General features: G+C 36.1%; 1 protein-coding gene across 2 annotated transcripts; it reads right to left on the bottom strand.

Moving 5' to 3' along the window:
- Nucleotides 1-2: 2 nt before the first annotated feature.
- On the bottom strand, nt 3-13,838 carry LOC107759038 (uncharacterized). Of its 2 annotated transcripts, XM_016576904.2 has the most exons (14): nt 13,467-13,838; nt 12,540-12,896; nt 8,146-8,320; nt 7,516-7,599; nt 7,180-7,421; nt 6,837-7,056; nt 4,304-4,383; nt 4,142-4,226; nt 2,941-3,072; nt 2,751-2,864; nt 2,590-2,637; nt 1,651-1,735; nt 1,393-1,449; nt 3-456 (listed from the first exon to the last, which is right to left on the bottom strand). In XM_016576904.2, the coding sequence occupies exons 2-14, from the start codon at nt 12,761-12,763 to the stop codon at nt 359-361; spliced, it is 1,644 nt and encodes a 547-aa protein (XP_016432390.1). In that variant the 5' UTR covers nt 12,764-12,896; nt 13,467-13,838; the 3' UTR covers nt 3-358. The 2 variants fall into 2 exon arrangements, with proteins under 2 accessions (XP_016432390.1, XP_075113098.1); XM_075256997.1 differs by lacking the exon at nt 12,540-12,896 and having other exon boundaries at nt 13,467-13,603.
- Between the last annotated feature and the right edge of the window lie 723 nt (nt 13,839-14,561).

The raw sequence follows: 14,561 nt of genomic DNA, 5'->3' as shown, positions 1-14,561 counted from the left end.
ACTTTTAGGAAGAACTCAAACTAGAACTTCCACCTTTTGAGATAGGCTATTGAAATAAATAAACCCATAGTGGAAGAGATTACAAGAACAAGGGTGCAATTTTCTGCAGCTTAGAGGGGAGAAAATTACAAACTAGCAACAAAAAGAATGATATGTACTTCCAAGAAATAATTTACACAAAAACAAGCGCAACTATGAACCAAGGCAGTCACAGATTTGCAAAACTGCCTTGGTCGTGGACACTTTACACTTGAAATACACCTATGTTAAAACACAACAGCTTCACTTAACAGAGGGAATGTTGCATGTTTGCTTTGTTGACTATGGTCATACAGTTATTAACAGATTAGTTTGGACGCTATAGTTCAGCCTGCTTTGACGATTCCAAGTGTGGAGGTAACATTTTAAGGAAACTCCCGTGAGCAGGTTGAGAGTTGGATGCATCCGAATCCTCACCTACACACATATGAACATCCATACTTTAGCATGTTTATACCATCTCATGATCCATGAGAGAAAAATATACGGAAGAATAACAAGAAAGAACACATGAAACAGAGGGACAAGATGCTGTAAAGGTATCACAAACAGAAAGTCAACAAATAATCAACTCATTTCTTGTAAGCTAACAGTAATATCCACCATTTCTTTTGAGAAATTACCACCACAAGGAGAACTTCAGAGAAAGATTTGTCGCTAGCTCTCCAACTCTAAGAAACTTCATGATCCACAAAAAAAGGATAACAAGAAAGACCACATGAAACAGATGGACAAAATGCTGTAAACCGCAACTGGAGAGTCAACGAATGATCAATTCTTTTTCTTAATGTTCTTTTTATATTGGAGAAATCACCTCTGAGCCCCCACTTTGTGAGGTATCAGCAGGTTCAAAACTCCGGAGAGTATTGGCCTCCCCCTACCCTCCTCCCAACTTAAATACCGGACTTTTGTCCATTGGCAGGATCCGAACCACTGATGTGGACCTAACCCACACTCCAATGTGTCCTTATGGCTGAACCAAAGGCCTGGTGGTGGATATCAATTCACTTTTCCTTTTTTTGCTGATATAATATCAACTGTTTCATTCTGACAAATTACCACATTACAAAACATAAGGAAAAACTCTATTTACCTTCAACTCTCAGAAACTTTATCGATGTTTCTCAATATAAAGGATGGTGACGCTCAATCCCAATATAAGTTGCAATACACTTAGTGGGAAAACGTTTTCTGACCATGCCTAACAACTACAGCTAGCGAAGGCGTACAACTATTATTTCCATTCCTTGGGCATTGCCTCTCTATTTCTAGGAGCAATGCCCGGAGAAGTAATAATCCAGTCTACAGTAATAATGATGACAACCAGAATAGAAAGAGGGGCAGAAATCCTACTGAAAAGTGCCTTCACAGTTGGCCTCTTAGCTTTGTTGCTCTTCTTCTTCAGTTCAGCTGAAAAAGGAAAAAAACATTTCAAGACAAAATCAAAATTACAAAAGAAACAAATATAACCATTTAATACTTGTAAAACAGAGGTTGATAAGCAAAGCACAGATAACAGCAGAAAATCAAATCATACTTATCCTATGTTAGATAAGTTCAATTGAGACCAAAGGGATTAATTATAACTTAATGCAAGGAAAAGCTCAATACCCATTCCAGCAACATCATTATCATTCACAATCTCAAAGTTTTTGTAAGTGTAGCCCATAAAGTTGACATCCTTTGAAGAAAGCATCTGTAGCAAAACAAACAAAAGGATAAAGAACAGATTTAACGATGAGAGGAATATTATGAGTGCATGGTGAAAAAGACAATAGAAGTTGATATATCGATGTAGCCACATGAATCACTATGACCGACCATAACCACCAACTAGATTAGCTAATGATATATAGCAAAATGAATTATTTTCCTCTTACTCAGTACTGAAACACTTCTATCAGCCAATTTCTTACCGAACTAGTTTCAATAAAGGTGGCAGTATCCTCTGTTTCAACTGTTTCTCACCCTTTATCCTTTACCATGTAGTAATTACATAGATTTTTCAATTTGGAAACAGAAAACACATCCCTATACTTAATTATGCTCAACTAGAGAACTTATCTACCAAAACCGATCCCCTCTTCCAGCATATTAAATGCTGATTAAACAGATATGAGTATCTGGCTCTTTATTACTAATTACTTCCAATTCTGTCAAATTGCCACATAGAAAAATAGGTAATTTAACAGGATATTCTGATTTGTCAGCTAGAAATTGCATTTGGATTGATAGCACTCAGAGGAAATGGCTACTCCAGAGAACTAGTTTCCCAAATTCAGGTTCTCCATTTTGCATATGTGAAGCAAAGTTAGAATGAAGACCATACAAATTGTTCCTATGAGCTCATTATTCAAATGCAGAATGACATCATTGAAACAACCCCTATGAATTATGAAACTTGTATGCAATAAATCATCCCTATTGGCTGATTATTCAAATGCAGAATGACAGTTAACATCACTTAAAGAGGCCCCTATGAATTATGAACAATTAAAAAAAAGAAGCCCCTACAAATTATGAAGTCACTAGCAGTTTATCGGTGCTAACCTTCCTCCAAGGACCTGATTTTGCTGCTGTTGGAATTTGATTGTCACCCTGCAAACCAAAATTGCAAAGGAAGACATGAGAATCAAGCAGATAAGGATTGCACAAAAGGGTTGCTGTAGCACTGATGGAGAAACCACGACTGAAAAGGTCAATTCGCACACCTCTTCAAACTTCTCAAAATTCTGAGTATCCAACTCGTCATTAACTTCTGGAATAAATGCAGCTTTCATTTGATAAAGTTTATCCCATTCAACACCTTTGAACCATGGGTGAGCCTGAAAAACAGTTAACCGATTAAACTTGACCAAGTCTAATCCCATTCTAAGTATTTACATCGAATACACCAACTACCTTTATTTCACCAGCACCCCTGGTCCCAAGTCTCTGTTCCACATTACACAAGAGTTTACATATGAGATCTTTTGCTTCAGGAGATAGTTTTGCCTCTTCAGGAAATTTAAGATGAGTCCGCCAATTTACTATCTGTAGCAACAAGACAGATAAAAGCGGACTGTCATCAAGAAAGTATCAAAATGGAACTTGAAGTTGGATAGTTATCAAGCATTCCAAGTTTTCACCAAAGGTTACATACTAAAATTGATGCAATACTGTAATTGATGAAAATAGAAACCGCTTCTAAGACATCTTGGGCAAATGTTGCTAAATGCAAAAATCATGCTTAGACAACATGCCCATTTTTTCCTGACCTAACCCACAATACAATGCAACCTATGTCACAAGGAAATGGCTGTGAATGTCAAACAAGAACACACATGCATCAAGATGCAATCACTGAATAATGATCAAGCCTTGCTCGTTGTAGTTCAAAATTGGTCATATAGTAAATCCATTTAAAATTTGTTTTATCAAATACTGATATTATGTGCCTAGAAGGATGCATTTAGCCAAAGTTGATCTAAGAAGAATTGCTGATATATATAGTAAGCAAATATTGTGATGCATGTATACACCATCAAAATATGGTGGAAACAAAAAAGGCTTCTGCCCCAGGATATTTTGGCGCCCCCGCAGTATGCTATTATGTCCAGTCACTCTGGATAAACTCAGCAGAGCATAAGATTCTGCACAATAAGACTTAAGAGGCATGTGTTCATATACATAATGCCAGATGTTAAAAACTGTATTACTTCCTCCTGTTCCTTTCCCTAGAAATCAGACACTGAAAGAATCATAATGATTCGAAGCAAAGACAAGTGTTGGCCTTCATATTCTTAATGACTCACTGTGCTCAGCAAACAATTACATTCCCAGGTCTCTTATCAACTTAGACGGGCCAAAAAGCAGTCTCGGGAAGCAGTTCAAGTTTTTTCGCAGTGCATTGAATTTCCATTAACAATATAGCCGCTTCAGTTCTAATTATTTTGAAGCAGCTCCAGACGTTGTGTGTCCCAAGCCAGAAACAGAATGAAAATAGCTAAGATCATGCATAACTAGACCAAAGGAATGAAACGGACAAAGATGACAACCAGTGATTCCGCACGTTAAAAGACTTTTCACCATGCATAACCAAGGAGCAGATTCCCATTCTTACCTTCCTACAGGTGGACATAGGTTCATCGGAATAGAATGGTGGATATCCAACCAGCATTTCATACATGATAGCACCAAGTGACCACCTGAGAGAAACACACAGGCATGTAAAAAATAGATAAGCTTTTAATTGAAAGAGAGAACATAATACAAAGATACTGACCAATCACATTCACATCCATATCCTTTCTTCAGCAAAACCTCTGGAGCAATATAGTCAGGTGTTCCAACCGTGGAATAAGCCTACAGTACTTCACTGTGTTAAATGGTTCCATGTAATCAATACAAGTTTCAGAAAAATAATAATTCATCACAATACTTTCCTAGTCAGAAGCAGCAGTGAGGGAAGAACACTTACCTTTGTTAGTTTGCAAAATCACTCATTACTCAGAACTCATCATGAGTTTAAGATAATGTTGCACTACAATCCATAAGATGTAGACTCCAATTTAGAACGTAGGAAGTAGGAATTCTAGTCTATGTTTGCATTGGAACATAAGAAAGGCAAGGAATGATCAAGCATTAAGCTTCATTACTAATTTACTATTGTTACTATTATAGCTTTGTAATCAGTAGTGTTTTAAAAAGCGTTTTCGGGGCGAGCCCTAGGGCGAGGCGCACTAAAAACGTCCCGGGCGATGGTGTGAGGCGAAAGTCTCAAGAGGCGTACGCCCAGCAATTCGGGGCGTACACCCGGGCGTTAGGAGCGTACGCCCGGGCATTTGAGGCGCGTTTTTTAGTGATGCATAAGCCCAGAGACTTTTTCATATTAAAACAAAATTTGTTGAATAAGTCCTTCATATAATACCCAAATTCTCAAAAGTCAGCTTGATAATTATTCAGAAGTTTTAAAAAGGAACTGAAATGTATTAAATTTAAAAGTCAAGACCTTTTTTATTAGTTGAATCCCTAATTCATGGTCTTTCCCAATTGTTTATCTTGTCAGCTAGTCTGCTAATATCTCCCAAAAGCAATGAATATTCAATTATTTTTTTTACAAATACAAAGAGAACTCTATTCTCCTTCATAGCAGCAAGTTCAAAGTTCAAATTACAGGTTAGTAATCAGTGACGGATCAAGGATTTTGAGCAAGGGGATTCAATATTTTAAAGAAGCTAACAATAAAAAATTTCATCAAACGAGGTCATTAAAAAATTTAAATTTAAATAAAAATTAAGCAACTATTATAAATTAAATTAAATCAGATACGGTGGTACATCGTTTTGCAGTACTTTTTTCAAAAAAATTTAATCCTAATGCAAATATAACTAATAAAGAAAAATCCTAATTAATAAATAAAACATTTTACTTGAGGTGGAGGATGTTCAAATGAGAATTCTCGACCAGAAAAATTGTCTAAATATGCTAGTGCAAAAGGCATTTAAAGGAGAAAGGACAAAAAATACATTATAGTATAATAAACAATTAACTAAATATGATTGCAAAATAAATAATAATAATAAAATTCTTATTTAGTGGAGGATGTTCAAATGCGAATTTTCAACCAAAAGAATTATCTAAATATGCTAGTGAAAAAGGCATTTAAAGGAGAAAAGGCAAAAAAAATTATTACAATAAACAATACATTAAATATGATTGCAAAAATAACTCAGAAAGAAAATTCCTAATTAAAAGTATAAAACAGTATATTCGATGTGGTGGATGTTCAGATACCAAAGTTTCAACCAAAATAACCAAATAAATTGTAGTTTAAAAGAGAGAGATAGCAACGTGCAGACAATGGGAATCGATCTTGCCAACAAAGGGAAAATCCAAATACCATCGCCACTGAACTGCACATCTGTAGTATACTCGGGGCATTCATTTTATTCTACATATATAGAATTAGTACAATATCTTAACAACTGTCTTCCGAGAAAAAACATAACAGTGTGCATTTAGCAAAAAACATAACAGTGTGCATTTAGCAGGACTCGATCCTGGAACCAAAGGAAAATCTGAACCCCCTTAATCATTGCGCTGCGCATTCATGTTGTGCTAAGGGGATTCATTTTGTATTATATATCTAATAATAACAAGTATAACCTTATATACACAGTGTAATATTCGGTGACGGGTTTGGATCCCTTTGGCCCCCCTAAATCCGTCCCTGATTGTAATGTCTTCGATAAGCATAGGCATTACAGTATCCAAGAACACTCTAGCTATTTGCTCCAGACTTTGGGTGGGGAGGGTTGGGAGGGGAGAGAGATAATGGATAGGAATAGAGCATATCTCACTCTTATGATCAAACACGGTAAAGAAAAGGAAACTTCCGTAGGCACATCATTAAACCGAAGTGACAGAAATATAGGCAAAGAGCTCCGACCAAGAGGAGTGATGATAGAGGATTAAGACAAAAGAGAAAGAGATCAGAGGAAGTCAGCACTGAAAGTAGGGGTAGCATATATACCAGCACAAGAGGGGTAGGAGGTGAGGAGTAGAGAGGATGACAGTGCCGGGTGTAGTACATTGGATTTAGGTCACTTTTATTGCAAGCCTTGTTGTCTTCGGTAGCGAGTTTAAGAGGAAAATAAGCATTAGTTTACCATATAGAGGCGTGTAATATATTTTCCAGATGCACCTCATGCAGATATCCGTTGCACCATATGTGATATCCGAGGAAAGGCAGTGGGGTGCGGTTAAGATTTTGAGTATAAAAGGTTAATTTTATTATGGTTATAATAAGGACTTACAAGCATCCTCCTATTCTTCTGCCAATGCAACAGTTGCTCCTGTTGAGTGCGCCTTGGAGGGGCTGGGCGTCCATCACTTTGAAGAGCACCACTTAACTTACTTGCCGCTGTGAAATCCTTTTCCTGAAGATTACTGCAGTCCAGTGGTTTACATAATCCAAAATCTGATAACTTCATGTGCCCATTTCTATCAAGTAGTAAGTTATCCGGCTTGATATCTCTGCAAATTTTGGATACATAAGTTACTCCTCCTGATTAGAGAACTATGGAGTTTAGGAGCAAAGAAGAACACTTTGATTGGTCAATGCAATCACATCACAGAGAAACAGAATTTTGTACCAACCTGTGAATATAATTGTGTTTATGGATAGATTCTATAGCAAGGACTGTCTCCCCCACATAAAACCTGGCCTCATCTTCTGTTAAAGTATCTTTGCGCATCAGCAAAGTCATCATATCTCCACCAGGAAGATATTCCATTATTAGATAAAGATACTCCTCATCTTGGAAAGAGCAATATAGCTTAACAATGCAATTGCTCTCAACTTCAGCAAGCAGATTCCTTTCTGCTTTAACATGTTCAACCTAACAAAAAATAGTTGATAAGCAGAAATTAGCATGCAAGTGCAACACAAACAATCACCAGGTAACTATAGAGAAAGTTCTCTGTGTTCTTTACCTGGCCTCTACGAAGCATTTCTGATTTCTTAAGCTTTTTCATGGCGTAGACATGACCAGTTGCCTTCTCCTTACATATCCTAACCTGAAGCAAGACAAAATAAGTTAGAAGGTCAAGAGGAATATAATCTCAAATGTTACTCATATTTCCGACTCAGGTGTGTGTGTGTGTGTGTGTGAGAGAGAGAGAGAGAGAGAAAGCGAGAGAGAGGGTCTGTGAGTGAAGATTTACTGATTATATCCTTTCTCAATTAAAGCTCAAAAGCTTTCCACCACAAAGATAAGTGTACCCCACCAAGAGTAAAAGAACCCATAACAGTTCACTAGGAAAAAAGTTCCAATTTCCAACTATCTGAGTTAGAATGTATGATGTAGAAAACAACCACGACAGCGTTTCAGCCCAAGGACATAATGCCCCCTTTTTCTACCATACCTCTACTTTTATTAGTTTTATTTCTCCCAAAGGATGCTTGAGCCCCGAGGGAAAAAGATACAAGCTTGATAAGTAGAATTAAAAAGAAATAAGAGAATTTTAAAAGATTTCCAATCAAAGTTCTCTTTGCCTGTTATGCTGGTCAGATATAAATGGGAGAAAGGATGTATGCATGCGGTAAGAGATGAAAAAAGAGACCTCCCCAAATGCACCCTTTCCTATCATTGTCAAAGGCTCAAAATCATCAGCACCCATTTTATGCCTTTGACGGCGCATAAATTCTGTCTCCTTTTTCTCAAGGTACTTCAGTAAATTGTTCTGCTCTTCCTCAGAAACCTCAGCATCAGCTAATTTTTTTTCAAGCATATTGCGCCTGCAACAAAGAAAACAATGATTATTCTTTAAGAGAAATTGATTTTGTATGCACCGTTCATTTAAAGCACAAAGAACATGGAAAAGATAAAAGGAATGGTGATAGCACAGAGAGCACATCTATTAACTAATAAGAGACGCATATCTTATAAAGGAGGATTACCATAAACATGGCCTCAGAAAACTTCAAGTCTTAAGACATCAAGTAATTTTGCAAAAGAATGAAGGGTGACACAAGATTGTTCAACTTATCCAGAGAAATTCTATAATCAAGTCTTAAGACATATCACCCCAAAAACATGCTTATAAACTCTACAATTGCAAGTAATGGGTCAAATAGAGCAAATGTTGGTTGGCTAGTTATTAATATGGAGAGGTTCTAAAAACAATAAATCAACTTGGTAAAAGAGATTAAGCAAGCATTGCATGTAAAGCTTTGTTTGGTAGCCTATGAGTAAGAAGTAGTGAGGTAAAGGCCTGATTTGTATATCAGCAGATTCACCAACTACCAAAAGGTTTTTAGAAGCACTTGACCAACTTAATAAAAGAGATCATAATGGAAGAAATAAAACTGAAGGCAAAATTAATCAGTAATATAAGGACTGTAATTATTTATAATTAAACAAACTCCTCACTGTATACTACTAGCTACTTCAGATTATCATACACATGTATATCATACTGCAAATTATCAGGGACAAGAAATAAGTAGCAGAAACTGTCAACTCTAGTTTTCGTCTTCTTTGGCCATGATTAGGGCTAGACCTTCGCTAAAGGCCATCAACACTAACAAAATAAGTTTTAAATTTGCAGTTCCAGTGCTCTATTTTCATAAATTACATGAACCCAAATTAATCAGGGAAGACCAACAAGAAGCTGAACAATTTTCTGCTCATACTTACTTTCAGTTCAAAGAAATGCAACTGTGAATGGTTTGTCCACTCTAGATTCCATTTTTCTTCTCCCATAGCTAGGCCTAAACTTGGCTAATGGCAATCACCAATAACACAAAAAATTCTATATTTGCATTTTTTTTAACAAAAGGTAATATTTGTATTGATGGGGTGGAAATTTCCAGTATACAAGTCGGATATAAAAGTAGAGAACTTACACAATAATACCAACAACAACAAGCCCAGTAACTTCCCAGAAGTGGGGTATGGGGATCGCTTCATCGCTTTAAGCGAGAAGCGAAGCGACAAATCATCGCTTTTCTGAAGCTGAGACAGCTCGACCATCAAAAGCGATCACTTCAACACCTGAAGCGAGAAGCGACGCAGAAGCGAGAAGCGAAAAAGTGATTGCTTCAGTCAAAAGGGGTCAATTGTTTTTAAAAAAAAAGATTGGGTCATTTTCATATTATACAAAACATAGACCCCAAAGTGAAGACATTTCTTCTCTTCCTCTATTCCATCGAGCATCACTGCTACTGCTGCTAGGTTCCAGAAGCCCGTCCAACCTCCAGGTAATTTCTTCTTCTTTCTTCTGCTTATCCTTTTTTTTTTCTCTGTTCTTTCTTCTTCTTCCCGTCGACTGCTGCTAAGTGCTAGGGCAGGCAACAGTCCTTTTTTTCTCTCCTTTTATTCTTCTTATTTAGCCTTTATTTATTAATTTTTGTGTGTATTTCAGTTTATAAACTTAATTATTATATTTTGAAATGTTGTTGCTTTGCTGATTTTAGTATATTAAACATAATTATTATTTTTTTTTCATCTTTTTTCCTTTTTATTTGAAATGTTACTAATTTCAATTATTAAATTTAATTTAATTAAGGTGTTGCTGATTTCAGTTTTATATATATATATATATATATATATATATATATATATATATATATATATATATATATATATTTTCAGTTTATTTCATTATGTTTGTCTCTTTGCAAGGTTTACTTTATGTTTTTTAAGAATTGCGCTTCATTTCAAAGCGAGGCGAGCCCCTATCGCTTTTTTGCGCTTCTCGCTCTCAAAAACACTGCCTTACCCCTACCCTAGAAGTGCAGAGAGGCTGTTTCTGATAGACCCTCGGCTGGAGAACGGATGAAAAAATAATGGCAACAAGTAGGAATAACAACAAAATAAAAAAGACTGTAGCCAAAGCAGTTAAACTCTAGATAGTAATAGAAATCTATGAATAAAAGGATATATACTAACACTAATGCTAGCGAACTGCGTAAGACAATGAGAAACGCTCGACTACCTACTAGCCTTCTACCCTAATCTTTGACCTCCACACTCTCCGATCTAGGACCATGTTCTCAGTCAAGCTCTAGCTGTGCCATTTTTCGCCTAATAACCTCTCCCAAGACTTCTGAGGCCTACCTCTACCCCTCCTGATACCCACTGAGGCTAACCTCTCGCACCTTCTGACTGGGGCTTCTATACTTCTCCTCTTAACATGCCCGAACCATCTCAACCTCGCATACCGCATCTTATCCTCCATAGGGGTTACTCCCACCTTATCCCGAATAACTTCAGTCCTAATCTTATCCAACCAGGTATGCCACACATCCACCATAACATCCTCATCTCAACTACTTGTATCTTTATGAGGGTTCTTGACCGGCCAACACTCTGCTCCATACAGCATCGGTCTAATTACAACCTTGTAGAACTTGCCTTTTAAGTCTCAGCGACACATTCTTATCAAACAAGACACCGGAAGCAAGCCTCCACTTCAACCATCCTACTCCAATATGATGTGTGACATCCTCATCAATCTCCCCATTACCTTGTATTATAGATCCAAGGTACTTGAAACTACCTCTCTTGGGGATGACTTGTCTATCAAGCCTCACCTCCATATCCGCTTCCTCGGTAACGTTGTTGAACTTACACAATAATACCGTTCTCTACAAATAGCAGTTATCGATGCTAATAGGCATCTCATAGGCACCAAAAAGTTCATATATGCAGTTTTCGCCTCTGTTTTCACAAATAACTACGCATCTACAAAGATATATATTAGAAGACAAATCTACATCACCAAAGGGCAATTTACGTTTCCCAAACCTCACAACCAAATGCACTCCCTTGAAAATCTGGAACTAGGCTTATCAACAAATGCCAAAACCGCAGGAAAATGTTGGCAAGGGTTAGGAACTTCAATAACTTTTCCTACACCTGATCGATATGAATCTATGAGCCTCACATGAGCAAAAAGGGAATGAAATTCTGTATCAGTTCGCAATCCAGATAATGTTTCTTCAAGAATGTCGAATCATTGCAAGGAGTTCATTCGCCCCAAAGTGGCACAGAGCAAACCATCGGAAATGTTTTCTAAACATTTGATTCCTCTCAACCTTAGATTTAAATCTTAGCACAACCTAAATGCAAATAGATTTAAATCTTAGCACAATCAATATGCAAACATATCAAGAAAACCACGAGGTACACTTGTAATTTCTTAAAGGCTAACAAATCACAACTGGACTATCACAAATTAATACGGCATCCACGACGATTCATCATGATCCAACATTTCATGGAATTAAGACCACAAAGCTCATTTCTAGCTATCTAGAACACTCTAGAGTGAAAAGCTTGGGAAATTTTTTACAGGTATCAGCTATCAACTCTTTATTATTAGCATAAACCACCCCCTGCGATACATCACTCATCATCAAAATACCAACAAAAAATGTAAATGTCACGGCAAAATTAATGAATCAACTCCAGGTGCCAGAATGAGGCTGTATGACTTGTTCAGGAAAGAGTACAGAGTTCCCTCTATTTATTGGGCAGCCCAATGCACAAAGCATCCCACATTTCTTCCCCGACCCTAAGAGGTGTGATATAGACAGCCTAACCTAATACGGAGTTCCCTCTATGTCCTTTTTTATTTAATCAAGTTGTCAAAACAAACTAAATCAGCATTCCCTCTATGAAATGACATCCATTTTAAGTATCCCAGTATCCCATTCTGAAGTTATTGTTAACAACATAATCAACGGAAAACTACATTAAAACCTTTTGGAATGTGATAATAGATTCAAGGATGATCACGAGAAGGGACAAGAAAATGGTCATTGCATAGATGTCTAAGCTTCCCCATGTTTGTTAGAGTTGCAAGACTGGAAATATGATGTAACTAAGATTCTAGCAACCGCAGTAAATACAAGTTGGACCAATGATCAAATGAACGTTTGCAAGGACATGTATCTAGGAATGACCAATGCTAATTCACAGTATCCTATGGAAAAAGGAGAACTAACATACCGCTCTCTACGCTCCTGCAAACTCTTCATTTGTTCTTTGTAGTGCTTTTCTATGTACTGCTTGGCAGCTGCAGCTTTCTGTTTAGTAGCAGTTGAAGGTGTTTCCTCATGTGAGGACAATTTTGACCCTTCTTTCCCATTACTAGTAGTCGTTTCCTGCTTCTTCGGAGGCTTGGGCTTATCTTTTTTTCCAAGCTTACTGAACCACCGTTTCGCAGTCTCCATCTGCCTTAGTCAACTTACTAAAGATAGGAAGGAATAATCACAAAGAAGTCTGCAACTGCAAATTTGTCTTTCTTCGACAGGAAATTAATTATAGGCCAAGCTTCAAAGCACCACAAGGAGCCAATTAAATGCTCTGCAAAAAGAACTCAATCAAGAATTGATGCCGTGTATTTGCACTGAGCAACTAACCATTACAGGCAACTAAAACTCTGTCAAAATCTGAAAATCTCCGCATTCTCAATTTGCTCGATTATTTTTTAACTTAAGGTTAGTAAAATAATACACTATACAAAATATTCGTGGTTGGAGTAAATCTCATACACTGCTCACCAGCACTAAATTAACAATAGATAAATAAGGGACAATAGGACTTATTCCATGAATAAAGAGAAAAAGTTTAAAAAGGTGGATTTCAATGTTCAAATAACCACACAGTAAATCTAGAACTTCAAAAATCAAAATTGCTTCTCCAGAACACAGATCCTCTATGTATCATCAAATAAAGAGAATCCATAACTACATATAGTATCAATTTAAATGCAATAAAAAACAGGTAATTGTTCAATCATGTCAAAATTCAGAATATCAATAAAAATGATAATTTAACATCCCATAATACAGAAAGCTTAAAAAAAGAAGGTAAATTTCATCAAAGAAAGCAACTTTCTTGACAAAAATTCAGCAAGAAAGATTCAAACTTTACCTCAAAAATGCTTCAAAATGAGTAAATTCTGGCAGCTCTGTACCAAATCAACAAGACCCAGAAAGGAAAAAATGAGTATTTTTGTAACAAGTGAATCACATAGGTTAGTTGTGGGATATAATACAGTTGAATTGTCAAAAGAGGGAAAGAAAGAAAACCCTAAAGAGGGAAACTGAAAAAAAAGGGGAAAGAGATAGTGTTAGTTGAAGAAGAAGAATGAAGAGTTGTGTGGGAGTGGGGATGACCACTTTGTGTTGTGTTGTGCTTTGGTGGCATCAATTCACCATAGACACACACATACTGTGTGTGAGAGAGATAAAAAGGGAGGAAAAGCCTTGTTTCCTTTTTTTCTTGAGTAATTGATTGAAGATTGAAAATAGGAATAAAATATTTGGCTAAGCAAAATTGAGAATAAAAAATTGCTAAAGAAGATTTTCCTCTTTAATGTGCTTTACCCGGGTACAATTTGGATTATTGCTAAAAAAAAAATTGGCCAGAAGTATTTTTTTCTAAAATTAAGATGTTTGTCAAGTTTTAAGAAATTTGTTTTTGAGTAGAAGCAAAAGTAATATTGAGAAATAAAAAAAATGATTTTTTTTCAAAAGTATTTTTAAGAAGTAATTTTTACAAGTTTGGCCAAATATCACTTGCTGCTTAAAAGTGTTTTTCAAATTAATTAATCAAACACAAATTATTTATTACCAAAAGTACTTTTCAACCTTTTTGGAAAAATACTTTTGTGAGAAGTATTTTTCAAAATAAACTGATTTTAGATACTTGGTCGAACATGCTATTTTAACTCTAATACTAGACATTGAGCAGAAAATCCCAAAAGAGATTGAATAATAATAGAAAGGATCTTTTGTTTAAGAAATAAAAATTTAAATACAGAATTTTTGTAATTTTTACGTTTCACATTTATGAAAAGTTGAGACCTTCTCTTTTTTATTTTTTATTTTTTCTTTTTTTTTCGTTAATATTCTTTTTATTTTCCATTTCTTTATTAGGTAAATACTAGAGTGCCCTTTTCCATTTCACTTCAAAACAGCCCATGTTTGATATGTCGTGAGAATTTGGCGAGTAGAAGTGAAGTTC

This window comes from Nicotiana tabacum, chromosome 7 (genome assembly GCF_000715075.1).
Source record: "Nicotiana tabacum cultivar K326 chromosome 7, ASM71507v2, whole genome shotgun sequence".
Taxonomy (NCBI): Eukaryota; Viridiplantae; Streptophyta; class Magnoliopsida; order Solanales; family Solanaceae; genus Nicotiana; species Nicotiana tabacum.
Note: the sequence above shows the minus strand (reverse complement) of the source record. Positions and strands in the feature narration are given on the sequence as shown.